Source organism: Caenorhabditis elegans, chromosome X (assembly GCF_000002985.6).
Source record: "Caenorhabditis elegans chromosome X".
In the NCBI taxonomy this organism is placed as follows: domain Eukaryota; kingdom Metazoa; phylum Nematoda; class Chromadorea; order Rhabditida; family Rhabditidae; genus Caenorhabditis; species Caenorhabditis elegans.
In genome coordinates this window covers 13,076,569-13,104,343 of record NC_003284.9, presented here as the reverse complement: position 1 = coordinate 13,104,343, position 27,775 = coordinate 13,076,569, and the positions used below count along the sequence as shown (strand labels likewise).

The 27,775-nt window shown below is 34.2% G+C and overlaps 5 protein-coding genes and 1 pseudogene across 7 annotated transcripts; 2 read left to right on the top strand and 4 right to left on the bottom strand.

Annotated features, from left to right (window-relative positions):
* The first annotated feature begins 138 nt into the window (after positions 1-138).
* On the top strand, positions 139-3,040 carry R03G8.4 (annotated as a pseudogene). The gene is made up of 11 exons: positions 139-200; positions 273-498; positions 543-738; positions 780-1,053; positions 1,102-1,286; positions 1,331-1,532; positions 1,585-1,698; positions 1,745-2,257; positions 2,345-2,563; positions 2,605-2,831; positions 2,879-3,040. Coding segments are annotated over exons 1-11 (2,380 nt in total).
* A 793-nt stretch (positions 3,041-3,833) lies between these two features.
* Positions 3,834-9,792, top strand: R03G8.6 (Aminopeptidase). The gene is made up of 11 exons (NM_077774.8): positions 3,834-3,987; positions 4,048-4,273; positions 4,320-4,507; positions 4,589-4,859; positions 5,307-5,491; positions 5,536-5,722; positions 5,767-5,877; positions 6,294-6,800; positions 9,109-9,327; positions 9,373-9,614; positions 9,663-9,792. The coding sequence occupies exons 1-11, from the start codon at positions 3,926-3,928 to the stop codon at positions 9,706-9,708; spliced, it is 2,244 nt and encodes a 747-aa protein (NP_510175.1). The 5' UTR covers positions 3,834-3,925; the 3' UTR covers positions 9,709-9,792.
* Positions 9,793-9,927: 135 nt separating this feature from the next.
* Positions 9,928-13,379, bottom strand: R03G8.3 (uncharacterized protein). The gene is made up of 14 exons (NM_077773.7): positions 13,365-13,379; positions 12,959-13,228; positions 12,786-12,907; positions 12,595-12,741; positions 12,451-12,546; positions 12,296-12,408; positions 12,010-12,149; positions 11,874-11,962; positions 11,233-11,482; positions 10,954-11,175; positions 10,632-10,795; positions 10,476-10,584; positions 10,326-10,421; positions 9,928-10,279 (listed from the first exon to the last, which is right to left on the bottom strand). The coding sequence occupies exons 2-14, from the start codon at positions 13,211-13,213 to the stop codon at positions 10,118-10,120; spliced, it is 1,965 nt and encodes a 654-aa protein (NP_510174.3). The 5' UTR covers positions 13,214-13,228; positions 13,365-13,379; the 3' UTR covers positions 9,928-10,117.
* Positions 13,380-16,697: 3,318 nt separating this feature from the next.
* Positions 16,698-19,771, bottom strand: R03G8.1 (alkaline phosphatase family protein; the record flags this gene model as incomplete). Its single annotated transcript, NM_077771.2, has 13 exons — positions 16,698-16,877; positions 16,922-17,017; positions 17,064-17,172; positions 17,215-17,378; positions 17,435-17,656; positions 18,182-18,485; positions 18,586-18,674; positions 18,722-18,861; positions 18,905-19,017; positions 19,059-19,151; positions 19,204-19,359; positions 19,405-19,523; positions 19,565-19,771. 13 exons carry the CDS (start codon positions 19,769-19,771, stop codon positions 16,698-16,700), a joined length of 1,992 nt encoding a protein of 663 aa, NP_510172.2.
* A 337-nt stretch (positions 19,772-20,108) lies between these two features.
* Positions 20,109-21,718, bottom strand: str-10 (Seven TM Receptor; the record flags this gene model as incomplete). 2 transcript variants are annotated; one of them, NM_001322638.1, is made up of 6 exons in its annotated part: positions 20,109-20,206; positions 20,245-20,422; positions 20,464-20,860; positions 21,210-21,288; positions 21,337-21,424; positions 21,515-21,718. In NM_001322638.1, 6 exons carry the CDS (start codon positions 21,716-21,718, stop codon positions 20,109-20,111), a joined length of 1,044 nt encoding a protein of 347 aa, NP_001309672.1. The 2 variants fall into 2 exon arrangements, with proteins under 2 accessions (NP_001309672.1, NP_001309673.1); NM_001322639.1 differs by having other exon boundaries at positions 20,109-20,197.
* Positions 21,719-22,298: 580 nt separating this feature from the next.
* Positions 22,299-26,145, bottom strand: glam-4 (Sulfatase domain-containing protein; the record flags this gene model as incomplete). The annotated part of the gene is made up of 14 exons (NM_077769.3): positions 25,894-26,145; positions 25,721-25,842; positions 25,518-25,664; positions 25,330-25,428; positions 24,833-24,945; positions 24,648-24,787; positions 24,507-24,595; positions 24,330-24,463; positions 24,173-24,285; positions 23,899-24,120; positions 23,152-23,315; positions 22,969-23,077; positions 22,827-22,922; positions 22,299-22,466 (listed from the first exon to the last, which is right to left on the bottom strand). Exons 1-14 carry the CDS (start codon positions 26,137-26,139, stop codon positions 22,299-22,301), a joined length of 1,962 nt encoding a protein of 653 aa, NP_510170.3. The 5' UTR covers positions 26,140-26,145.
* Between the last annotated feature and the right edge of the window lie 1,630 nt (positions 26,146-27,775).

The following is a 27,775-nucleotide window of genomic DNA, read 5'->3' as shown; positions in this document are numbered from 1 at the left end:
ATTTTTTCTTCGATATTGTTTAGATTCACTGAGCAAAATATAAGGGTTTCATTGATCACAGTATATTTTTCTATTTAAGTTGGTTCTAATTTCAAAGTTTTCATTCCACCTTGCATTTTGGATTGGCATACGATACCGATGAGGTTTTCCTTCTTATTCATTTTACTGACTTTTTTTAAAACCACTGATTTACAAGTTGTGTAAGTACAAAATATTCAGTGTGGTTGTATTGACACGTGTAGAAGTTCTGCCAAAATTTGTTGCACTTGTAGAACTCAAGAGACTGACGACACCAATTATCGTTTGCCTAGAAATGTTTTCCCAACTGAGTACCGCTTGCATATTACAACTTTTTTGCCAGGATACAAGTGGGAAGCCGACGAAAAAAGTTTCACTTTTATAGGAGATGTGAAAATTCAAATTGAAGTTAAAGAAGAAACTGACACAATTGTTCTGCATACAGATTCTTTGAATATTAATAATGTTCTTTTGCACAATGCATGTGTATGTGCAAATTTGAAAAATCTGATTCAATATTTTAGGCTGGCGATAACGTCACTATTAGCCATTTGAACACAACATACGACTTGCAATTTGTGACTTTTTATTTAACAGGAAATTTGAAAACAGACAGCAGACCAATTCTAAGTATTCATTATATGGAAAAATTGGAAAAATTCGTGAGGATGGTGAAGGGTATTATAGAACAATATCGCCAGGATTAAATGAAACTACGATGTAAGACAGTATATTCACAGTCCTTCAAAATAAAAGTTCAGGTACAACGCTGTGACACAGTTTGAACCAACAGCGGCTCGTTTCATGGTTCCGTGTTTCGATGAGCCGGAGTTCAAGGCGATTTGGCATGTCACTGTGGTCCATCCAACCGGTTCAACTGCTTTGTCAAATGCTAAGGAAATAGATAATACAAAAACTAACGATGACTTTTCCACCACAGAATTTGAGTCAACATTGAAAATGTCGTCCTATATTTTGGCAATTTTTGTCGGTGACGTTCAATTCAAAGAAGCGGTAACCAAGAATGGTGTTAGGGTAATATGCCTTTTAAGCTTTTCTTTACTATGTATTAGTTGTTCTCAGATTCGAGTATACTCTGATCCTGGACATATCGACAGTGTTGATCATGCACTCAACGTCAGTCGAATTGTCTTAGAAGGATTTGAAAAACAATTTGGTTACCCATATGAAATGGATAAGCTCGACTTAATTGCTGTTTACAATTTCAGATATGGTGCCATGGAGAACTGGGGCCTCATCGTTCACCAGTAACGCCGTGGTTTTTAATTTAATATGACTTGTCTTCTTGTAGAGCATACACTCTAATTGAGAACTTGATGCCAGGTAACACTGATATTATTTCTGAAGTTGTGGCCCACGAGATCGCCCACCAATGGTTTGGTAATTTGGTGACAATGAAGTTTTGGGATCAACTGTGGCTTAATGAGGGGTTCGCAACGTACATGACAGCGTATGGATATACCTTCTTGGATCCAAACTACGACAGAGATTATGTAAGTGTTCGAACCAATCTGATCAAACTGTAAATCAATTCATTTGTTTTAGTACTATCTGAGTCCTCAGTTTGAATCACAGAGCGGTAACGAGCTAGGACCTTTGAATTCCATGATAAAACTTTCTCACGGTGCAATTGGAAATCCATCTCAAAATTACGCGAAAGTGATTAACGAAAAAAAACTAATGTTAAAAAATTATTGACTTTCAGGGGTGCTCATTCATTCGAATGCTTGAAAAAATTGTTGGAACTGAACACTTCAATGAAGCCATCAGGACATATTTACACACCCATGATTTTTCAAATGTTGAAGACAAAAACCTGTATGATGCCTTGAGAGTATACTCTGACAAACTTGAAATTAACGGTAAACCATTTGATATTGAAGAGTTTGGCAGATGCTGGACTCATCAAACCGGCTATCCAACAGTTTATGTTTCGAGCTATTACGCCGGTCAAACTAGGCTCAGCCAAGTAAAAGTAAAGGAAATTGTCACTGGAGATTTCCATGAATGTAATAATAAATGGGATATCCCAATATGGTATCAGCAAAGTGGAAGCACAGAAGTTGAATTGACATGGTTGGAAAAAGATCAAGACGAGTTAGAGATCAATACTACGGGATTTGCTATAATTAATGCTAATTCAAATGGATTGTACGATGTTGTATATTCTGAAGTACTGTATGAGCAAGTCGCAAGCGAACTGAAAAACAACACACAGGTACAAATTAGTGTGCAGAACAAATAAAGCATTTGGCAATAAAAGTGACAGAAATAATAAAATATTGCTTATTTCAACTTTTTGAAGATGTATTCTGCAAGTACAAAGGCTCGTGTACTAAGTGATGCTATTCATTATTACTACAAGGGTGAAGTTTCACTGAAGAACTCTCTCATTATTGCGCAAGCCTTGGCAAATGATACAAATCAAGAAATTCGCAGTAAGGCTGCAATGCATCTTACGCATGCGATTGCGAAATTGAATCAGGATATTAATGAAGCATCAAGAATATTGGAAGGAATACAGGTCTATTTTTTAACCGTTTTATCTAGAAAAATATTATTCAGATTGAAGAGGTAAATGATATCGATATATTTTCGAAATGTGGTCCTTTTAAAGAATTTCCAAAATGCTTCTTTAATGCATTCAACAGCTATGATCATTTTTGTGCTTCTATGAAACTTGATTTGAGTAAAAGTTCAATTGATCAAATTGTTTGGTGGCTGAAATTTGATCAATACAAATCGATGCTCATTTCAATGTTACATTGCCTAAATGAGGATTCAATGCAAAAGTGAAAATTTGATACTTGAAACTGAAATTGACCTCAATAGATTTCAGAGTTCTTCATGAATTTGTTGATGTATCAGAAACCCCAGGTCCAGAAAATCCTCACAACAAGGGAAAATTGTCGGATAGTCAAGGAAAAACAAGAGCAGGAAACTTTTTCAAATTTTCTGATAAATCTCCCTTTTCCGAGTTTCTCAAAATGCAAAAGTAACTACTAAATTTCAAATTTCAAAGAACACGATTGTATACCGATAAATTACTAAAATAAAGTGTAAAGTATGTCTTTGAAGTATATATGTATATGAAGCTTCATTTCTGATTAACACGTCATAGACCTTATGAAAAATGGGCTTGACTTGAGATCCGCCGTAGAATAATTATGTCTCTTGTACACGTTTTGAAATCACACTTCAGCAAGCTTTATCAGCTGTATACAGTTGAGTACCACTGTAAGAACTATCGATGAGTGCTCCAGGACCTATTGTGGTGCCGTTCTTCCAAATAAATAGGCAAAATGGAAAATCTGGATTTGAATAGCCTACTTCCAAATTCCAATTTTTGTTTAAACAACTTTCTTGTTCTGAAATATGCGTCCTGTGTGGTCGGACAGCTTTGGAGTTCCACGTCTCATTATAAAAGTTTGCCAGTAAATGAAGCAAGTAGTAACATCCTAGCACTAGGATACCAATAAACAAAAACCGAACTTTGTAAGTCCGTTTTTTTCAAATACAGACTGTCCATGTCCGGATTCGTTTTTTTTTCTTCAATCTCTAGGAAATTAATGTTTTTATTATCAAGACAATATGTGTATTGTTAATATGTTTAGTAGTTTGTCGAGAACACCGGTTTTCAATTGCGTTTTTTTGTTGATTTTGCAACCGAAATATAGTTTTTCTAGAAAGCTCACAGAAACCAATATTGAGAAGCTGTGACGTACATTAAACAATATATGACGATCCATTTCCAGTGTTTTTGTACGATTGTGTGTCACCACTATGATACAAAGTTTAAACTTTTGTTTTCAAAACGCGTTGCTATTTAACTTTGTTTCGAACATCCATTTTGATATTTTTACGTCGACAGTAGATTTTTCAAAAAATGCGGTTACTTATACTTGTTTTTATCCTAGCCATCATAAAACCATTTGCGTCCGAATTAGAGTAAGTAAAGTTGTTTTGTTTTAAATATGCTTCATATGGTTTATCAGATATATTTTACAGTGCTCGGATAGCCGACGTTGCTAGTTATCGCCTACCTAGACACGTTTCCCCATCACATTATGATATTCACATCAAAACATACTTGCCGGGTTACGGATGGAAAGCTGATGAAAATAAAATAACATTTGAAGGAAATGTTAACATTTTACTCGACATTAAGGAAACTACAGACAAACTTGTTTTGCATTCCAGCTCGCTGAATATCATCTCGGCAACATTTCAATCTGTATGTTCTTACTATTCAAGACACATTAAATTTATCTAAATTTTAGGATGAGCAAAATGTCAGTATAAGCCACTGGAACGTGCAAACGGAATCTCAATTTTTAACCTTTTATCTAAACAATACGGTTAAAGTTCAATCAAGTGCTGGTATACAAATAAACTTCCAAGGAAAAGTTAGAACAGATGGATTAGGACTTTTTGCTACAAACTCAACGAGGGAAGATGGAACTGTAATGTGAGGAATTTTTTGATTATTGATAATTGTTAAACACGATTGCAATCTATTAAGAATTAAGAAGTTATGAAATTGTTACAGGACAAACTTCGCCACACAATTTGAAACGATATTCGCACGGAATATGATACCTTGCTTTGATGAGCCAGAATTCAAAGCCACTTGGAATGTATCATTGGAGCACCCAACTGGGTCAACTGCACTGTCAAATGGTATTGAAGTAGAATCAAAAGTTAATGATGATTGGAAAACCACCACATACAAGAAAACATTGAAAATGTCTTCTTATATCTTGGCACTGTTTATTGGCGATATTCAGTTCAAAGAAACAATATTAAATAACGGCGTTCGGGTGAGAAAATGATTGTAAATTCTTGTTATATTTTTAAAAATAGAATATACAAAGTTTTGATTTGCTGACTAGGAATTTAGTTTATTCTTCAGACGATAAAACTTGGAGCTTACTAGGGACCGGCCAAAAAAAAAGAGTGGCCTTTTGGGTCGAGTCGTATGTCATTCGAAAGCTGAGATTATCAGGAGTAAGAATACCATATCAGTTTTTGCAAGAGACTTCCAGAAATCCGGTAATTTACGTCTGAAATTCCGACGAAATTGGCTTTCCTTTGTAACCTGCTCAAATGGTGTTAAAAAAGCATCAACCGGTGGGTGTCTCCGGTGGGCCGGTGGACCGGTGGCCACTCTTTTTTTTTGGCCGTTCTCTAGTTATATGAATCGATAGTTTTCAAAAAATTCAAAAAAGAAAAAATAACCTTTTTAAAAATCTTTTGAATAATTTCAGATCAGAGTCTACACGGACCCAGTGAATATTGACCGAGTTGATCATGCATTAAATATTAGCCGCATTGTGCTTGAAGGATTTGAAAGGCAGTTTGGAATTCGATACCCCATGGAAAAACTTGACTTCGTCAGTGTGCAGAATTTCAAATTTGGTGCAATGGAAAACTGGGGGCTTGTTATCCACAAGTGAGTAATATCTATGTTTATCTGTTCAATTTATACAATTGAAGTGCATATTCTTTGATCGGAGACCCCATGGATGTAACTGAAATTGTCATTCATGAAATTGCACATCAATGGTTTGGTAATTTGGTCACAATGAAGTATTGGGATCACATTTGGCTCAATGAAGGGTTTGCAAGTTACATGACATCATACGGTCTCACATTTCTTGATCCAGATTATCAACGAGACACGGTTAGTTTTTTCCAGGTAATCACAGCATATATCAGTTATTTCAGTTTTACCTGAATTGTCAGTTCAACCCACAAATTAACGATGGCGGAGTTTCTTTGAACTTTGGGAAAAATTTGTCTAGCGTTATGAACAATGCGGCAACAGTTTACATGAAGGTATCAATTCAGTTATTGCATTTCCTGTTGTTAAAATTAAAGAAAGTTGTTTGAGAAATACCAAGAGACTCGCAAAAAGTGAATAAGCAAACGGAAAAACAGGAAAACCATTTCTGTGATTATTTTTGAATTCCTTTTTTTTTGCTCTTTCAAACTCAAATTTGAAACATTTAAACGCAAATAGTCAACAAAGTGAGTTTTTCAAATTTAAAATTTCCCTGAAACTTCGGGAATTGTGCGAAACCCTCTCACTCGGCAAATCGACGTTAGAAAACCTCTAAAGTTAGTTGAGAAATGGCCACCAGTTGGCGAGTATTTGTTTTTGCGAACAGGACTAACGATGTTATTTCAAAGCCAAAACCGCACATTTTCCTTTCAATCCTTTCAAAAAAAAATAAATAAAAACTACCTTACAGGGCTGCTCATTTGTTCGAATGCTTGAAAATATATTTGGAACCGAATACTTTAATGAAGCCATTAAGTTCTATTTGGAAAAAAATCAATATGATAATGTTGATGACAACGATTTGTACGAGGCTTTTCGCACTTCTTCTGAGACACTCGACACAAACGGAAAACCTTTTGATATCGAGAAGTTTGCCAGGTGTTGGACTCATCAGAACGGATTTCCAACGATTCAAGTCTCCAATGACAACGGCATTGCTACGCTAACACAATCCCACCTGTATGAGCCTCAGTTAATGTTAAACGAATGCGATTACAAATGGGACATTCCTATTTGGTATCAGGAACCAGGAGAAGCAAGAGTACAAATGGCGTGGTTAAACAGAAACAGCACTAGTTTGGAACTTGTGGCAGATGATTCGGTTATTATCAATGCAAACTCGATAGGATACTATGAAGTACTTTATTCCGACAAAATGTACGAAAAAATAGCCGAACAAGTTGCAATAAATGTTTCGGTATGTAGACGTGTTTTTTTGAGGCTCTCAAAAAAATTTAAAAAAAAAACAAACTTAAAAACTACGGTTATCCATAATTAGAGATTTTATCGGAACAAAAACAACAAAATACGCATTAATTTCTGGCCCTGTTTGAGAACAAATAATCAGTGAACACTGTTTTTCTACTAAGCTAGGACTAACTAGGGAACCGTCAGAAGGTGCCCATCGGACTTGTATGAGACATCAGCCATTCAATAGACCATGTTTTTAAACGGTTACTGGTAAACATTTAGCGGCAAAACTCCAGAACCAAGCTCACGGCAAGCGCACAAAAATCCTAAAATGGCACTTTAACGAAACATTGAAGGGCCAATTTTCCAATTTCATTTTGGTAGCTCTTATCTCCGTGGAAAAATTTTTTACAGAAAAGTCATCAACTAAAAAGTTGTTGATATTGTTGCAAAGAACAAGTTTGTAGTTGAAAGTTTTTTACCAAAAAATTTCTGTTTGAGATAAAAGCGCGTGAAGTGCGGCTACTGTTGCTGTTATTTTTATGCTGTTATTGCTTTTCTAATGCTTTTAACTCAAACAAAAAATTTTTGGTAAAAAACTTTCAACTACAAACTTGTTCTTTACAACAATATAAACATCTTTTTAGTTGATGACTTTTCTGTAAAAAATTTATCCGCGGAGATACGAGCTACCAAAGTAAAATTGGAAAATTGCTTCGTTAGATCGTTAAAGTTCTGCCTTACAGTGCTATTTTAGGAGCTTTGAAAGCCCGCCGTGAGCTTGGTTCTGGAGTTTTGCCGGTAACAATTTACAAGTAACCGTTTTAAAACATGGGTTATCGAATGGCATAGGTCTCATATGCAAGTCCGATGGGCACCTTCTGACGGTTTCCTAGTAAGACTGCATCGCGAATTTGCGATCGTTCATTCACAACTGAATACATATTTGATATACATAAAACAGTTTGAGGAATTTTGCAATAAAAAACAAATTATGTAAACTGTCCCTTACATGGAATTTTTATCATTTTCCTAGACTAACCCAACACATATGCTACGCGATATATTAAACCAGCCGAGGACTACGGCGCGGCCCCCGACCTTTTTGAGAGACGCGAAAGACATGCAGTGTCTATCGCGGACCTCGATCAATGTCGGCTGCACATTTACCATAAAGCCCGGGAACTTCCAGTTGTTTCGAAATTAAAGGTAAACTACATAGGGACAGACATTAGCGCTTTATATACAGGGTGGTCCATAATTATGGCGACCTGCTACGCGCTCGCAAGAACTTGATTTCTGGGGTTACCATGTTACGAAAGTTTTAAAATGTGATTATTTTTAGAAGTTCACAGTATTTTCTGTCATTTAAGTCAATTACCATACAACTTCCTTCAACTTTAAAGGTAGTGAGGACCTTACAACATCGGGAATGATTTTTCTCTATTTTAGAGGAGGTCTAGCGCCCGACGTCTCCTACTGCGCTCATGGGATCAAGTAATTAGTTTCTATGTTTTAAATAATTATCAAGACTTCGTACACTCAAAATAGCAAAACCCGAGCCGATAGACATATTTTGTGCCAACTTATGTTTGGATTTACGTAGCCATTCGCCCTTTCAAAACAGTGCAAACAGTCCGTTGTAAAAAGATTTGCCCAAAAATTCTGTTTTCTGTGAAATATATCAAAATATTGAAAACCAAATTGTCATTTTAAGTTAAGACAAATTTCAACTGAACACATTCGCATTTTCAACATGAAGATCGTTGGCTGGTAAGGAAAAAAATTCGCAAAACTTGGGGGAGCTTACTTTTCTTGACTTTACTAACTTTCACAAGATGCCACTTCCGTCACCGGACATCAAACTCGAAAATTATTCGTGAAAAGCTTTGTTGTATCAAGGGTATTCCTAATATATAATCAAAATAATAAATCACTCAATGTATCTCATTTAAAAATCACCACTAACAAGTAAGCTAAATCGAGCCTACTTGCGCGCCACTGCCGTGTGGAGTGGTCATAAATGTCAAGTTTTATATGTCATTTTGCTCGATTTTTTCTAACCAATAAAATGTGTATATTCACTTGTTTTGCTCGCTGTCCAAAACAAAATTACAGTGCCCTAAAGTGGTCGCCATAATTATGGACCACCCTGTATAGTTAATGATATTAGTTCCAATTTTTTGAGGCATATGTTTTGTGTTTGGTTTTTTCGATATAAAACTTTTTTCCTAATTAAAAACATTTATACTCAAGATAACTAAATAGTGTTTCAAATTTAGAAATACATTTCTTATAATGTTATTTTGTTTTAGAGGTATTCCGTCAATTCTCTTCGTCGAACGCTTCATGATGTTTTTCGTTATTCACGAGACGGATTGACTCCGTTTCACAATGCCTTTATCATTGCATATGTTCTTGTATTTGGAGAAAATGAAATTCTCCGTCACGAATCTGTGTTGTACCTTGTGGACGCAGTTTACAATACTAATAACAAAAGTATTGTAAATAGTAAGGACATCGAAACAGTAAAGGTTGGTTTTGATTTTTTGTTGATTGACGATGAAAATAATTTTTAGGGACTTGTAAATCAAATCGAAAATTTTGAGTTGTTTCCAAAATGTGTACAGTCTCAAACATTTTCGAGTTGTTATCAAAAAAGAATTCCACAAAATATAAATTTGCGCGCAATCATGCAATTGAAACTGAGTCAAAACACAATGGATCTGATTGTGGCATGGGCTGAAAATGGAGTGAATGAAGAAGCGAAATTGGGACCAAAATTGATGCTTGGGTGTAGCACTAAAGAAAACCTCAAAAAGTGAGATAATCCGACATATTTCAATTCATTATTATACTTAATTTTCAGAATTTCTGGGAAGCTGGGTGGAAAACAAATGAAATGCAATCTCTGAGCTTGGAATAAAAAACTTTTGACAGATGAATATATAGTCTCAATCTTATCATGTTTTATGAATAAAATGTCAAAATCTGAAAAACCTTTATAAAATGCATAGGGTAACAATTGAATTTTTTAATGAAATTCTTGTAAATCATGTTTTGATTATAAAAAATATTCATTTGAAGTATTTGAAGATAACAATCGGTCTTACCCGTATTTCATCAATTATACAAAAGTATATTTATGTAACGTTTTCCAACAATCAATTACAAAAAATTAAATTGATAATGAGAAAGAAAGTATTAAATTCATTAATAATATTTCATAATTATACATACAATCTCTAGCGATTTACCCGAAACCTATAAAACTTTCAAACCCTAGTGCACACAAAATTCAAAAATTTATCAAACCTGCATAGTTTATCTCCCTTTTTTCAATTCTAATTTGCTTTGATTCTTGCAATAACAGTATGGCCGATGATGCTCTGATCCTATGCAGTATGCAGTGCTTCCATATTTGTTACTCCTCTCTACCATTCCTAACACTTTAACTTCTCCGTTTTCGAGAATTTTCACATTTGCCTGAAAGTTTGATGTCAGAGTTTGAAAAAATTCAGTAAATCGATACCTTATAAACTGCTTTACTTGGTTTTGTCATTTCAACGACCGCCGTGTATAACATGGAACCTTTAAACTTTTGGTCAAACTGCAAAAGTGAGACAACCTGGAAAATGAAAAATTCCCAGAAAATGTCTTCAGGTCGTTTTTTTTTACTAACGTGATCAACTTTCATTTTAACACATTTGTCCGTGAATTTGCCTTCTTCAATTTCATTATTCACAGCTAGAGCCACAGCTTCGCCAACCCCCTTAGCTGTTTCACTTTTTCTATAATTTTCAGCATTTGAATGGTGTTATTAAACTCAAAAACTTACGTGGAAACTTGTGTTTTATTGAACTGACAAATGCAATATTGCATAGGAATTGGCATGTTTCGGCAGTTTCTCAAAATATCCGGCTGTGTCCGGATATACGAATATCCTTTCTCGCCGGGAATTATCAGAGGGTCGAGGTCGGTGAAGTTGCTTGCAGATTGATACTGAACAACAATAATCGTTGAGATTTATGTATTTTATATTTTGCAAGGCAGTAAAAAAGGGTTTTAATAAACGTTTTCCACCAAAAAATGACACCAAAAACTTATTTTTTCATTTACTTAAAACATTTTACAATAAAGTTCCAAATTTAAATACTCACTTTCAGAATATCCAGCATAGTTGCTCGTGTATCAAAGTGAGTTTGAATTTTTTGGGCATTCTCTCTCATCACGTTCAATAAGCCTGTTGTTTGACGTAGATTCTTTGGGATTGAAACTGCCAAAAATGGGTTGCTCACATCCAATGTTCCGACAAATGTTTTTCTAACGTTACCAAATCGAAGGCCATGATCTCCCATGAAAAACACAAATGAGTTGTCAAGCTGAAATATTATATGTTTAGATTTCTGTCAAAGTTTGTCTATTTTAAATCGACATACCTGCTCTCTGTGTTTTATCAAAAATTTGTGAAAATCCTTATCAGAGTGTGGAAATCCATTTTCGGAGTCGTGACCCAAAATAGATGCCCAAATCCAACGAAACTTATTTTGATCAGGATATGCGTTAATGAACTGGGAAAGATAGTCGAGAAGCGTGTGATGATCTTCACGGCAATATTTTTGATTTTTCAAATGGCTCTTGGTAAGTGGTTCTCCGTGATTTGCACGTTCCAATGCATTTTGGAAAGGTCTGAAATATGGAAGACTGCAGCATCAAACTACAATTCAAGTGATCATTATTTAGTGGAAAATTTATAAAATATGCATCTATGGCGCTGAAAGGATCAGTGAAATTTTCTATATAATTGTTGAAAATTATTTTAATTCATAAATAAAAGGTAGCAATTACTCACAATCAGTTTTCTCAAATTATTATTTCGGAACTCGATCAAAAATGTTTTTTCACATACAAGTGCTATCCAAGTCTTCTCTACATTTCTCAAAAACTGAAACCCCCCAAAGCTTTAACTGGAATGTTTGAAAAATCAGGAAAACTTCACAATGCCGTACTACGTTTTTCAAACGCATTTTATGTCTATTCAGACAAAAGTATTCCTGGTTCTACTACATATTCTATTTACCTCATAAGGTGGTCAATTGGTGGTTTATCAAAACCTTTACAGTTTGGCCAGTTGAGTGTTCCTTCCGCCCAGTCTTCCGCCATCAAAGTCTGTTTACAGAAGTGTTGGTGAGCATACAATGACTTGTCAAACTGACCTTGTATCCATAGTTTTGATATTCTTTAAAAAGTGATGTTTCGTTGTCCTTATAAACGTGGCACATATAGGCATGCGACCAGTCAACTGGAACGTTTTCCTCTTCAAATAAAGAGCGATCCAACTTTTCTAAGGATTTGCCTGGAAATTGAAAGATACTTTAATTTTAAAAAGAGTAAAAACATGTATGCTTAGAAACATTTTTGAATATTTTAGAACTTTGTGAAATTGCGAACAAATTTTGGAATGTTCTGTAACAGGCATCATAGTTAATAATAACAACTCACCGAACCACAAAGCAGCTCCATTAGGTCGACTGTTGTCACCAACTTTGTTGATATAGGGAAAAAGAACTGCATCCATATGGTTTGTCATATAAGAAATTGTTCGTAGAAGTGATCTGAATTTTTACCTTTCTGTGCGTATGCATTTTTTCACCTACCTCTTTGCTTGAGTAAATGATAAAGAATCCAGCATAATCACTGTGACGTCATAGTTTTTCAGCTCGCTCACTTTGACTGTAGGTTGTTTTGGTGGTCTGAAATGAGCACATTGAAACCAGTTCACAAAGTTTCAAAAATCTCACGTTGCAATCACTTGAGTGTGCAAAAACCCGTAGACATCTTTCTTGCCGTCTGCACAAACTGCTTCAACAACTTCGCAATTGATAGGCCCCGGTGTATACGTCCAGTTGCCTATTACGTTGTATCTCTCACTTTTTCTTGTATGGCATCTGAATCTCTTTTTAAAAAGTTGAAAAGTTTTTATATAAATTACCTTGCTCTGCATATTAACTTTGTTTTTTTATTAACAACACCCCAACTGCCGTTATTTAAAAACGTCAGAGGCTCGCGAGATTTGTTGCAGTTTGAAATGGGATTTACTTCCATGTTAAGATACTGAAACAACATCAATATTAATATCTTAGTACTTCTGAACAGTTAACTTACTGGTAATATCTCATCATCCCAGATATCATACTGTGGGAGTTCACATTGATCCCAGGGTTCCACTTCCGATTTATTCATTACCACTTTACTGGGGATGTTTCCAGAAATTGGTTGATATAAACCAAGATATTGCTGAGGAGATAGAAGTGGAGAAAACATGGTGAAACCCAGCAACACCAGATACATGGCAAAGCATCCTGTCACAAGAAGTGCTTTCCATGGAACGTACTCCATTTTTGACAAATGACGCCACATAATGTTTTTCGTTTCCTTAAATTATTCTCATCAAAAGTGGTCAGAAGCATGGGGCGGAAGAAAACATAGAAAAAATATGACGTTGGTTTTTGGTGTTTCAAAAGGAGAACAGTGTTTAATTTGAAATTTTCATCTCATATTTTCAACTCACCAACTCAAAACTTAATTCTGGAAAAAGGAACTTGTACTTTTTGATTAATTTAAAATACGAACATCAGTTTTAAATCTGACAGGGTATGAATGAGTGGGGAAAACAAATAATTTAAACATTAATGTTCTCTGTGATAAGGCTCTATTTGCAAACACTTCATGACTATCCAAATCATCTTGTGAATTGATTCTTAATAAAGAAAATACTTCAAAGTTTATATCATCATTTAGACGTATGGGTGAAAAAAAAACGGTAATCCTGCATTAAAGAACTTGAAGTGTTTAATGTAAACGTCATCTTATCAAAAGATTGTAAATTGTAGTGGGAGCATTTAATCTTTTTATGTAACGAAATATCATAATGAAACGTCGCTGAAACATTTGAGTAATATTTTATGGCGGTTTGACAATTCTTTTTTTTTTTATCTTGAAATGGTTTGTGAGTGGTTCAACGCAAACCTTGATTAATGTCGGGCGCAGATTTTATTAAAAGACCGTTCAAAAATTCGTAAACACCCGGAGTTGAAAACTAAAAATTTATATAACAATAAATGTAGAGGCGGAATACATAAATCTATGGAGTTTTCTTTGGAATTGAATATGTTTCGAATTCGAACTTGCATTTCGATTTTTATCAGTTAATTTTCCAGCTATCCAAATCATACTTCTGTTTGGCAATTTAGTTACTCATCGCTCCTGTCTTATCAAAGGATTAATTTTGATTTATTGAACTCATACATGTACTGTCGAGTGGAATTAATTTTAAACAAATGTAGAAAACTATCAATTTTTTATTTTTGAAGTTAAGAACTTTGTCACCTCATTAACTATACAAAAGTGATATCCATCAAGTTTTTGTTGCTCAGAATTTTTAACGTCAAATAAACTACAAAGGGGACATGCAGTATTATAAAAAAACCAAAATAGGAAATATCAATTGAAATTTTTAAAGACCACACTTCAAAAATTATATCTTTTTTCATCAGCTAGAGTTTATTTGAAACTTCCTAGGCGTGGTTATGAGTTTTATATTCTTATCATTATTGCCGGTGCTCCTTTTCTAACTATGAAATCATATTTATGCCAGGGTGGGGTTCAACTAACTACTAACAGAACTTGTGCATAGATTCTTTTACTTCTAATATCAGTAGAAAACATTGTGTCAATATTATCAAAAATTATAAAAATGCTAACTACAAAATACGGAGAACTAAAAAAAAAAGAAAGTGAGGCAATGGCGATTGTTTGGCATCAAAAAAAATTCAAAGTTATTCATTTGCAATAAAACTTGACAATAGCATTTAAATAAACAAAACTGAGTTAGAATCATATTGATCTTTAAAAAAAGACAATTTTAAATATTCGAATGAAAAGGTGTAAAAGTTTTGAAAATGTATTTCTTGCGAACTCAAAAGTCTTTTTTAAAACTAAACTTACCTGAAACATTTCAATGGCGTCAACACAAACCTCAAACCTCACAGGTCTTTTGTATAAAATCTTCAAAACTGATAACCCAGTCTGCGGTTTATTTGCATCAAAATAGCTTTCCGGACAATGAAAGTTGGGCAAATCAAGTGTTCAAGAAAGAGAAATCAAATGTACACCTTATTTCTTAAAGTTTATAGCATGCACATTAAGAAAATTTTTTAGTTTTTTTTTGTCGAAATATGAATTTGTTAATCATTGAGATGTTTCGATTGCAAATTCAGGAACTTATATCTTGAAATTATCAGAGAACTTTAAAAATGCAAATTGCATGGATTATGATTTTTTTGAATAAAAAATATATGGGGGGGGGGGGGGGGAAATTCTCAAGAATGTAATTACGAAGGCACGACAGAAAGCACAACAAAATTATTCGGATCTTTAAAGGTGCAGTAGCGCCAGTGGAAAATTATAAAAACCATTTCTTTTGTACCAAAACGAGAAAAAAAAACTTTTGAAAAAGTTACTGAGCTAAAAATTGTGGTTTGCACGTCTCCATTCACACAAATACAGAACACATTCAAAATGCTCTTTTGATCTCATTCCTCATTTTTGTGCTCTGCCAGTTTTTTTTTAAGTATTTGCTCTTCTTATATGTAAATGACGTCAAGCTAAAATAGGAATAAGTATGTTTGTGGGTGTGTTTTGTTGGATAGTTCATAAATACCAATGAAAACGAAAAATGAAATTGTGTTTTGATTTTCTGATATACGGACAGGCAGTAGAGAATAAGGCACTTTAACTCTTGCTATCTTATTAATGATGTTGCTGGCGAGGTTGTAAACCACGGAAAGATAAAAACTAAACAGAACAAATGCATATAATTGAAACTATTGATTTATCAAATTTTAAAGTGGAAAAGTTAGACTCAAACGCAAAATTTTCTAACTCAATATTCTAGTTCTTATCGAGAAAGTGTTGGATGTGGTTAATAATAATTCCAATCGAGTCTTTGCCTCTGGAATGAACCACTGAAACATTAAATATCTTGTTTTGTCTGAACTATGAACGATACTAATCAAACTACAATAATTATTTATTTATTTATTCATCATGGAAACAAAAAGAATATGATAAGAAAAACATAACCGGTTATGATATTTACACGTGTAGATGAATAAATTAAAATAAACTCGGCCCGACAGAGCGCGAGTTTAAGTGAGAGGAAAAGAGATCAGAATTTAGATATTTGACAATCAACAAGCGAAAGGAATTGTGATGGGGAGAGGAAAAAGCTAGAGTTGCGTACAATGCTATTCCATATTGGTACTACTTGGGAGAAAAAGCTACGACATTTGGGATTTTTAATTTTAATGAGCATCGGACGACGAGACGAGTTAGCAAGCGTAACAAAGTTACTGCTTTTTGGGAAGTGCGCTGCGCCGGTAAGAATTTTGTATAGAAGCAATAGTTGGGCTCTTAGGCGGAGAGAGCGGGCTGATGAAATTCCTAGAATTTTTAGTCGGTTTTCGTAGGATTTGGAGAAAGCATTGTGTGTTTGTGGAGCATTTTTTATTTTGTATTTAATATTGCAGCGCTGTAGGACCCGTTTAGAAAAGTAAAGTAATTAATGGTACATTCTAATTTTCTTTGGTTTTTTGTAAAATTGGACCTACCTTTATAAACATGTACTGATCAGAATTTGGAAAGCACAATATACCAGGGAAAATTCGCAATAATACTTCTGCACGCCGCAAAAAACATTTTTTCGAACATATAACTTTAGAAACTTTATTCAAGCCTTTTACAAGTGATTTTAAATACACTTTTAATACAACCTTTCTTCAAATTTTCCCCTCAGGTTTATTTCAACTAATTTTTTTAAGAGAAATTATTGCTTTCAGAACTATTAATTAACAAATAACTCAAAATTCAATCTAGTCCAAGAACATTGTTTAGGTTGTTCTTTACAGTAACAGATTGGCCGATGTGTTTCCGATTCTATGCAATCAGCAGTTTTTCCATAGGAATCGACACGTTCGACTTTGCTCACAATCTTGATATTTCCTTCAGTGATTTTCACAGTTGCCTGGAAAATGAATGATAACGAAATTACTCGAATTAATGAAATACTTTAAATTTAGCTTCACTTGGTTTTTTCATCTGAGCGATGACTGTGTATATGGTAGAATTTCCCAGTTTCTGGTTGTATTGCAGCAGAGATTCCGTCTGTAACGTTTTGTTTTCCTAGTTGTTTCATAGGAGTAAATCTTACCCTTTCAAACACCATAGAGATACATTCAGAGGTGAAATTGTTAATTTGTAGAAGTTTATTTACATTCTCAGCTACTTTTTCACCGATTTCCATGGAAATGGTAGAATTTCTGAGATAGTAATACAAAACAAGTTTGCGAAATTTCACTCACATAGGTACTGAAGTTTTATTGAATTGACAAATGCAATATTCGAAAGGTATAGGCATAGTTTGACAATTGCGGTTGAAAGGTGGTTGGTTTCTAAGATGCGATTGTCCTTTCTCACCAGGAATTTGTAATGGAGTTATGGCAGAAAACTTTTCAGCGGGTTGGAACTGAAAATCCTTATTTGTATTTTCTTTAATTTGTTTTTTCTTAAGCCAAAACTCGCCTTCAAAATGTCTAATATAGTTGCCCTTGTATCAAAATGGGTTTGAAGTTTTTCAGAATTCATATTCAAAATCTTCAAAATATCAGTGTTGGTTCGTAATGAGTTTGGTACAGAAATCGCTGTCAATGGGTTATTGACATCGATGGCTCCGACTGCTGTATTTCTCACTCCACCGAGTCTGAATCCATGATCCCCAAGGAGTAACACAAAGGAATCTTCTAACTGCAATGTTTATTATGTGATTGATCCATTTTCGACGTTTTGAGAGTGAAAAATAATTTACGCAGTCATTTTAACAAAATCAAAAAAAAAACAACTCATGTGGTCACCGTGCCTTTTGATTTGAACCTGAGATGTACACTCAAAATATATAAACTGTGTTGCGTGTACGCCCAAACGGGACCACCTATTTTCAAAAAATCAGAGAAAAAACGCAAAAATCGGGACCCCAACCAATATCAGGCCGCCGACATTTTATGGATTCTGCACGCCACTGTATTTAACTTGCAGTGGGCGTGACGAGCTGTCCCTTCCGCTTCAAAGAAAATATAGTGGGCCGCGGAACTCGGTTGATGTCTGAGGCTGATATTGGTAGGGGTCCCGATTTTTTTGCCTCCGTAATTTTCCGAAAAAGGCGAAAAAGGCGCCTGTTTGGACGCATGATATGCTGTTTTATTATTTTGAGTAAACGACAGGTCAAAGAGAGATCAGCAACGTTAAAAATGGGATGGTGTGTATTTTACAAACCTTTTTCCGATGCTTGATGAAGAAATTCAGGAAATCATTATCTGATCCATTTTCAGTAGCATCAAATCCATTTTCAGTAGCATGGCCAAGCCTTGTGGTCCAAAGAAAAGCAAATTTTCTCTGATCAGGACTATTTGGAGATTTTTCTCTCTTAAGCTGAATACTGTCATTACTACCTGAGTAGGCATCTAAAAATTGGGCAAGGTAGTCCAGAAGAGTATTATGATCTTCCCTGCATAAACTTCCATTCAGATGCTCTCTAGTGACTGGTGTTCCGTATTTTTCATGAGCTAACTGGAACGGCCTAAATGAGTAATCTTTTTCACCATTTCAAAATTATTATTATTATATGAAATGCTTTATATCAAAAAGCTTATTGATAGACAAAAAAAAAACAAACGAACCTCATGTAATGATCAATTGACTGGTTACGGTATCCTAGGCAATTAGGCCAAATTAAAGTTCCTAGCGCCCAGTCTTCTGCCATTAACGTCTGTAATAGATTTTATACTCAAAATTAAAAACAATTATTGAAATTACCTTGTAACCATGAGTTTTGAATTCATCAAACAGTGAAGTCTCATTATCTTTGAAAACATTACAAAAGTAGTCGTCAGTCCAATCAGCTTCTAGGCTTGGTTTATCAAAAATGAATCTGTCAACTTTTTCCAATAGTTTTCCTCAAGAATAGAACGTGATTCTCAAGATTCAGCATGAGCTTACCAAACCAAAGAGCAACTCCGTTAGGTCTGCTGTTATCGCCAACTTTGTTCATATAAGGAAAAATTATACCTTTCATATAACTTTTAAAAAATGACACAGTCCGTGGAAGAGATCTGTAAACGTGATGAACATTGTAATTGGGAAGAAATTATACCTTGCAGCTTGAGAATACGACAGTGAATCAAGAAGAATCACGAAAACGTCATATTCTTTCAAATCTGCATTCGTTCTCGACAATTTTGGTTTACTGAAAAAATTCAAGTTTGTCATTTTTTGAAATAGAAAGTTCCAAATCATACGTTGGAATTATCTGTGAATGCAAATATCCATAAACGTCTCGTTGTTCACCTCCCTTTTCCGCACAAACTGTTTCTAGGATCTCACAATTTATTTTGCCTGGGGTATATGTCCAATTTCCCACTAAATTTTCCTTGTCCCTTTTTCTAGTGTGACATCTAAAAGATTGTTGGATTTCAGAAAAAATCAAATATACTTCTAACCTCGCGCGACATGTAAGGTTGTGAGCAAAAGTTACACCCCATTTTGAGTTTTCGAGCTTTGTTAATGGTTTAAATGATGTATCACACTTTTTTAACGGATTTTCGTTCGGATTCAAATACTGAAAACAAATATTATACAAGTTAATAAACATATACTTACCCCAAATAACTCTTCATCCCACACATCATACCTTGGAAGCTCACAAGTATCCCAAGAGTTACCTACTAAGATATCTTCCGTTACTGGTGCAGCATAATCCGTGTGTATTACTATCGATACTGAATAAGTGAACGCAATGCAAACAAGAATATATAGAATCCATGGTAATTCGTAAAACCTTTTTACCAATGGGTATGGGTCAATCATGCTGTAAATTGCAATTTTATGTTTTCTAAATTGTCGAAGTAGCAAAAATGAAACACGAGGCACACAAACTAGAGCGATACAATTTTTTAAAGCTTCTGTTCAATGCGTTTCATTTTTTGATTTTCGCAATGTCATGGTGATTCCAATAAAAATGTTTGAAGTTTCAAAAAAAATAAAATAAAAATTGAAATTTGTCTACCAACAAGAAACCTGAATGATTTAATTAATTCACTTTTTTACGAATCTAACAAGTTTTTATTAATATCATTAAAAGCAAATGACAAAAAAGATTTCATTTAATTATGTGAACGTGTCAATCAGTATTCGTTTGCTGCTTCTACATCGTTCTAGTCTGTGTTGTCCCTTGAACATTTATTTGATTGTTTTTCCAGCAACGAATATTCTTTAAAGTTGTGATAAAGCAATCTGTGAGAACTAGAAAGACATTAAATGGTATTTTCATTCAAACTTACGTTTCAATTTTTGTCGGTATTCCGTTACCACATATATCACAACAACTGAATCAGCAGTTGGATATAAAGTAAATAACGAAAGCAGAACACCCGTTGGTAGGCTACACTTAATATTAAAAAATGGAAGATAGATGATGAATGAGAGGGGTGTGAGGAGAAAAACAGTGGGAGCTATTATCTGAAACTCACAAAAAAATATAATACTATAACCGAAATTACCTGAAGCACTAAAGTTTTGAAAAGCTGATTGTGATGTTTTTGAAGTACTATTGAATAGTTTTTGATTTTTTCCTCCATTTTAGAATACATGGACCATCCACAATAAATGATTATTCCGTATTGGATACTCATAATAAAAGACATGTTAACGATAGTCATCACGTTCCACCATCTTATACTGCCGTTGCTCGGATCGAAAGCTACCAGAGAAAGTGCTGGTAAATCATCAATACTGGCGTTAAAGCGGAGCATAATTTCTTCTCGGAAAAAATCTTTTGCAACTTGATCAGTCTTCACAAAATTGTACGCTCCAATTGCCCATTGCATTCCAAAATATAACACGTAAATAATCCAGATGGAGATATGCCATCCATGGAAAAGTCGGAGTTTAGTCTCGCTGTAAAAGTTGAGTAAAGCTAATCTTTGTTGCTAACACCTTCATATTGAGCCATGTTCATTGAAAAGATCTGAAGATCCCTGATACATTGCGCTCATTTATGGCATTCAATTTTGGGAGTTGTTAAAGATGCTCAAATTTGGAATCTTCATCAAAAGTGATTCTTTGGAAATTTGGAAATTTTGAAGATTTTTGGCAATGTAATTACAAATTTTGCAAAGGTTACGATTATGGTTAAATGATATGGTGAAGGAAAAGATGGTGAAGATGGTGAAGATTACGATTAAAGGGTACGATTACAAAGGGGGCTCAGCCAGATTCGGGAATTTTTTTTAATCGTCAAACTTACTCAAAAACCGCCCAGTATCGATAAATGAATTGAATCGCAATTAAGCAAGTGGTGGCAGAGTATAATCCTGTGTAAACAACTAAAATTGTATTCAAATTGTGATTTTAAATTCGTAGTTGCAAGTTACCAAGGGACACTGTTAAGACATCCTTACCGAACCCAAATGGCTTGCTTAGTGTAAAATATATTGTTCCAGAGTTGTAAGAAAACATGTTCTGAAACTTTTATTTTGTTTCGTGTTATTATGAAAGTTAACGAAGCTATTGATGTGAACTGAAATCCAAATTTATTTTGGCGCCACTTACTGGATTAAAGACAACTTCAAACGTTGAAAAAAGAATTCCTGAGCATGTGAAGGTTATCATAAGAATTCTATAAGTTATGAATACTCCACGTACACAGAAAATATTTAAGATGATCAAAAGCAATCCGAAAATTAACGTTGCTGCAAATCCAACAAGTACAATGATGTAAGAAATTGAAATCCACTCTAAGTAGTCGGTGCTCATTTCTTGAATTTAGTTTTTTTTAAGAAAAGAGGTAGATGTCTTCAGATTTTCTAAAAACAAGAAGTGTGTCCAACGGTTTGATGATACAAAAAGAAATAAACTTGGAGATACAAACAACTTTATATGTGAATGTAACTTTTTCCATGTATCTTTTCTATTTCCGCAGTGCTTCAATTCTCAGTAACACTACATTAATTTCCTCTCTTTGTTTTTTCTGATGATAACATATTTTATCATTGAAAGAAAAAAACAACTAATTTTACAGGGTCAGACAGATGAGCAACCTGTTTTCGATGCCATCACATTGCAGGTTTTGCCAGTTAATTTGAACTTTAAACTAGAATTTCATACATACAAATGTGATTTGGTGTAAAACTACAGATCAAACTGTAACTGTCACTGTAACTGAAACGGTGTTTTTGTCAATTTGATGTGTAACTAGATAGATTGAAAATTACAATTTTATGTTTTTTTTAATACTTTTATTATCCAACCCGTCAAAAAGGAATCAAAATATATCTAAACACAAAATTCCAAAAAAATAAATTAACCCGATGATTTTATTGCGCTGGACTTGACGCTACCCACTCGTCTTTGTTTTCTTCTTGCCGTCAGAGTTCTGATCTGCACAGTAGCAGTAGGGACGATGATGTTCGGATTTCATACAGTCCGCCGTTTTTCCGTACTTGTTGCTACGCTCGACCATTCCCAGTACTTTGATCTCTCCATTCATAATTTTCACATTTCCCTGGAAGTTGTCATTAGAACAAGTTATAATCGTTTTCAGCTGGTTCTTGGGTAAGTGCTTTGGCGAAATTTAAAATTTCAACACATTTTTGAGAAAAGTTACGGGGGTAGCCGTTGTTTTCTTTTTAAACTTTGCTTATTTTACTAGACTATGTTTACATATAATGGCTAAAAATTCAATGATAAACACAGTAAATTTTCAGCTAGTAGTCAAGTCTATGTTTTGTTTAAAAGTACAGAGTTAGGCTCAATCATTTTCATTGTAAGTTATAAAGCCGTACACTTTTTCTAACTTCATAATATTATGTTTTCAAAATATTTCGATGAATTTCAATGATTTCGATGAACAGAAACAACAAACCTTGAACTCTGCATTACTCGGTTCCTTCATTACAGCTGTAACGGAATACAGTGTTGCTCCTTTGAATTTATCATCGTATGCTAATAAAGATGTTGTCTGAAAAAACAAACAGTTGGTTAAATATCGATTTTGATTTCTCTACCTTTTCCCATTCCATTTTGATGCACATTTTTGTAAAATTCGCTTCTGCTATTTGAGTGTTGACAGCAGTGGCCAACGCTTTTCCTATCGATTCAGCTGTCGTGGTGTTTCTGATAACAAAGCTTAATATAGACAATGCACGAATACAGGATTAAAAGTCTGAAATGAGTTGAAAAGACAATACCTCGGAAGTTTACTTTTTTTGAATTGACATATGCAGTATTGTAGGGGCACCGGCATATTCCGACAATTTCTTGGAGTTGATGGTTGTTTTCGAATGTATGATGATCCTTTCTCTCCTGGAATCTCACGTGGCATAGTCTCAGAGAAACTATTGGCGGATTGGTACTGAAAGATGTATTTCATAGTTGGAATATATATGCGTGTTGAGGTTGAAACATAATAAAATTTATGAAATTCAAAAATGCAAGCCAGTAATTAATTTTTTGAAGGTGCTTTAAAGATTCAATTGTACTCATTATAGACCAAAAATAATAAAAATTAAATACGACGTCTTAAGTTGTCATATTTTTAAAAAGTTTAAACTTTATGAAAAATAGAAAGCGTCGTTCATGTGCCAAACATTACTATGCTTAACGTTTTCGCTGTCAATGGAAAAAAAATTGTAAGCATTTTTTGAAAAATTTTCCTAAGAAACCATTCTTACCATCATTTTAGTTAGCATTATATACAGTGCTTTTTTAAATTTCCCCCGTTTTTTACTGCATCTCCAACTTCTTGAGCTTCCCGAATTTGTTAGCAGATGGGTGTAACTATAGTTTAAACGTAAAGGTCAGCAAAATGAAATGACAACGATGACATTCCGCTGGTAAACTAAAAGATTACATTTAACATTTTGATCGGCACGGAACTACAATTGTCAAAGTTTGATATCATTTAGAGAAACAACGGAAGAAAAAACAATGCTTGCCTTCATTATATCCAAAATAGTTGCTCTCGTGTCATAGTGGCTCTGAATCTGCTTTGCATTTTCTGTCATTATTTCCAATATCTTTGTAGTTTTGCGAAGTACTTTTGGAATGGAAAGCGCCGTGAACGGATTGTTGACATCAAGTGAACCAACAAATGTTTTTCGTACGTCTCCGAACCGAAGACCATGATCTCCAAGAATAAAGACAAAGGATTCATCAAGCTAAAAAAATTATATTTCCATTAAACAAAATTATTTCATAATATGGTCTTACCGCTTTTCTATGCTTTATCAAATAGTTATGAAAATCCTTATCAGCATGTGCAAATCCATTTTCTGTATTGTGACCTAAGTCTATTGCCCATACCCATCCAAACTTTCGTTGATCTGAATTTTGTTAAATTTTCCGAATTCAACGGCTTAGCAAAAACCTGGATATGCTTTAGTGAACTGTCCCATATAATCCAGAAGCGTGTGATGCGTCTCTCTGCATAACTTTCCATTCAAATGTTTTTGCGTCAACGAAGTACCATGGTTTTTACGTTCATATGCGTTTTGAAATGGTCTGCAAACAGAATGTGATCTTTTTTTTATTCATAAATAAAAACCTCATAAAATGATCGATTGGCGGGTTTTCAAAGCCAACACAGTTTGGCCAATTCATTGTTCCATCTGCCCAATCTTCAGCGAGAAGCGTCTGATAATATAATAGAAATAAAATTTTAAATATTTAATATGAATTCACTAACTCTATAACCATAGTCATGGAATTCACTGAACAACGATGTCTCATTGTCTTTGTATGTTTTGCAGAAATATTTATGCGGCCAGTCGGGTGGTATGACTTTCTCATCGAGCAAAGTCTTGTCAATCTTTTCCAGAGATTTTCCTGAATTCAGAATTTGTGTTCTTTGTAGTAAAAGAAAATACTAACCAAACCATATCGGAATCCCATTAGGCCTACTATTTTCACCAACTTTGTTCACATATGGAAATATGACACCGTCCATGTGATTAGTGAAATAGGATAGGGTACGTGGAAGTGCTCTATAATTGAGGAAGATTAAATGAGGAGGACTCTTTGTGTTGGAAATGATTCGATGTGCTTTTTGTATTGTCTTCTGTGATTGTTATTGCAAGTAAACCGTTTTCAGATGAATAAAATATCCATCTAATTTTTTTGCGGCATCACATTTTTAATATATTTTTTCGCATTTATGGTAACTCAAACCATGAAGCCTTATGGGGTTCATCAAGTAATGTTGCAAAATGCATTACATTTTCTGGCGTCACAAACTGTATTGTAGTATAAGTTTCGACGTCATAAAATGTACTACAATGCATTTCGCGGCATTTCGCGGCATTACATAAAAAAAACCTTATTAACCCAACAATTAAGTCAAGCTTCATATGTTTCCTTAATTTCATTACCTTCTTCCCTGAGAGTATGATAGCGAATCCAAAAGTATAACGAATACATCGAACTGCATCAGACTACTTATGTCGATTGTTGGTTTTTCGATCGGTGGTCTACAAAAAGTAACAATTAATCCTTTTGCACGTCATTTAAATCTGTTAAACGTTCAAAACATGACCAGCGATACAAAACACGGACTTACTTTGGGATAACTTGCGAGTGTAAATATCCATAGACATCTTGGTTATTTTCAGAGCAAGCTGCTTCTAAAAACTCGCAGTCAACCGGTCCTGGGGTGCGCATCCATTCTCCAATATGATTCCTTCTGTCGGACTTTCGAGTGTGGCATCTGGAATTATAAGTTTTCCGACAAAAAAAAACTATATGAGTATGCATTTCTGATACCTGGCTCTACACTCGAGATTCTTGTTCGTATTCACGATCTTCCATGAGGAATTTTGTAGAGCTGTGAAAGGCACAAACGAGGTATCGCAATTTTTCAGTGGATTTTTGTTTGGATTGACATACTGAGAGTAAAATGAATTGATTTTGAACCTGTATAAGAAACTAGGGCTTACCGGCATCACCTCCTCATCCCAGACATCGTATTTTGGGAGCACACATTTATCCCATGGATCTTCGCCAATTGTCAATTTGTTTTCAACGTATTGATATTTTTCCGACAAATTTCCAACGATAGCTTGATAAAAGCCGTACGAGTTCTCAGGAATCATCGAAGGAGAATAGCTAGCGATTCCGAGAAAGACAAAGTAAACTATCATGCATCCGGATACAGCAAGTGCTCCCCATGATACATTTTGCATTTTCTTCAAAAAAAAATCACATGGAAGAGTCATTTTAAATAAATTCGAAGAATAAAATGTGTGATTTCATGTAAAGGTATAACAATGGATCAAAAAATTATATTAATTGCTTTTAGCCATCAAAATATTTTCGGAAATATTGCCAATTTGTTATTCATTTTTCCATATACCGTATATTCTCTATTAGAGCGGCGTATCTATTAGAGCGACACCCTAACTGGCTCTTCGAAAATTAGAGCGGCAGTCTCTATTAGTGCGGCACTCCTTTTTTTTGGGTGCGAAAAGATAACGTTATATGCGAGCAATTGATAGAAAAGAAATGAATTCTAGATTTTAATTGTGAGTGGGGAGAAAACAATGTGTGAACTTTTCATGTGTAATAAGAACTAGATAACTTTGAACCATATATCAAAGCACATCAAGTAAACGGAAAACTGCAGTAAAAAGGGAAGCATGTACACCGGACTGTCACGTTATCCTTAATATAAAGTAGTGGTTTTTATTATAGTCTCTCTATACTTACTCGAAAAAACTTATTCAAACGGACATAAACCAAATTTTAAAACATTCGGTACACGCTTCTACTAAAAAAAGTTTTGCAATAGTACTGAAATGTCTTCCCGAAAACCATTACATGTCACCCGGCATCATTATCACCTAGGAGATTCATCCCTAAAAAGATCAAAGGTTATACAAAAAATATATCGTGATGCAAGTCCTGTAAAAAAATGCAAGACGTCATATAGTTCTAATATGAAAATATTACAACGGAACCCGCAATGTAAAACTCTTAAAATGAAGAACTGCATGTTTGTTGTTAACCGGCTAATAAAAACTAAATTTTAAAAAGCTTTATATTCATTTTCGTATAATATACTTATTAAGAATAACACCCGGGAGTCTGTTCTGCAGCAGTGAAAAACATCCAGGTAAAACGATACAAACGTGTGAAATTTCATTAAAAAGTCTGGAATGGGTGAAAACATTTATAAGACTAATTTAATTCTCTAATTCTTCTCACTAATTCAAACGAATTCTTCATAAACTCAAAAATCAACAAAAAGGGTGTATACTTTTTAAGTTTATAAATAATGACAAAGAATTAATTGTACTCAATAGGTATCGCCTCCCACAACATAAAAGATTACAGATAAGACAGAGGAGAAATGGGTTCATTTTGAACTTAAAAACTAACTGTTAGAAATTCAGTTAATGCTACAATATTATTAGTAGAGTTGTGAAATAAACGAATGAAAATTGGTGTTATGACTTTCTGAGTTAGCAGATAATAAAACAAATATGGACAAACGACTAGCGTGTTTATTACGTAGAGGAATGTTTTGTTGTTGTTGTTATGCACGGTAAAATAAATAAAACACGAAGAAAGTGGTGGGAAACAGAGTTGTATTCTATACAGTTTAAATAAATTTGGAATCTAAAGAAATTTTTTTCTTTTTGCTCGAAATTCGCTCGTTTAATGTTCAAAATAAAAAAAATATATAAATATTAAAATAGAGCTATTGTGATATTAAATAATTTTCGCTAAAAGTCTCTAACTTAGAAAAAATATGGAAGGCTCGAAAAACACATTTATGGTGTAAACTGTGAAACAAAGACGATTACAAATTTACTATGT

Bases quoted from the DNA above. Each gene is read 5' to 3' on its own strand.
- R03G8.6 (NM_077774.8), top strand. From the start codon at position 3,926: ATGCGGTTACTTATACTTGTTTTTATCCTAGCCATCATAAAACCATTT. The intron at 6,801-9,108 runs GTATGTAGACGT...ATTTTGTTTTAG, and splicing joins AAGTTGCAATAAATGTTTCG to AGGTATTCCGTCAATTCTCT. The intron at 9,615-9,662 runs GTGAGATAATCC...CTTAATTTTCAG, and splicing joins ACTAAAGAAAACCTCAAAAA to AATTTCTGGGAAGCTGGGTG.
- R03G8.3 (NM_077773.7), bottom strand. From the start codon at position 13,213: ATGTGGCGTCATTTGTCAAAAATGGAGTACGTTCCATGGAAAGCACTT. The intron at 12,742-12,785 runs GTAATTTATATA...AAAGAGATTCAG, and splicing joins AAGTTAATATGCAGAGCAAG to ATGCCATACAAGAAAAAGTG. The intron at 10,280-10,325 runs GTATCGATTTAC...TCAAACTTTCAG, and splicing joins CAAGTAAAGCAGTTTATAAG to GCAAATGTGAAAATTCTCGA.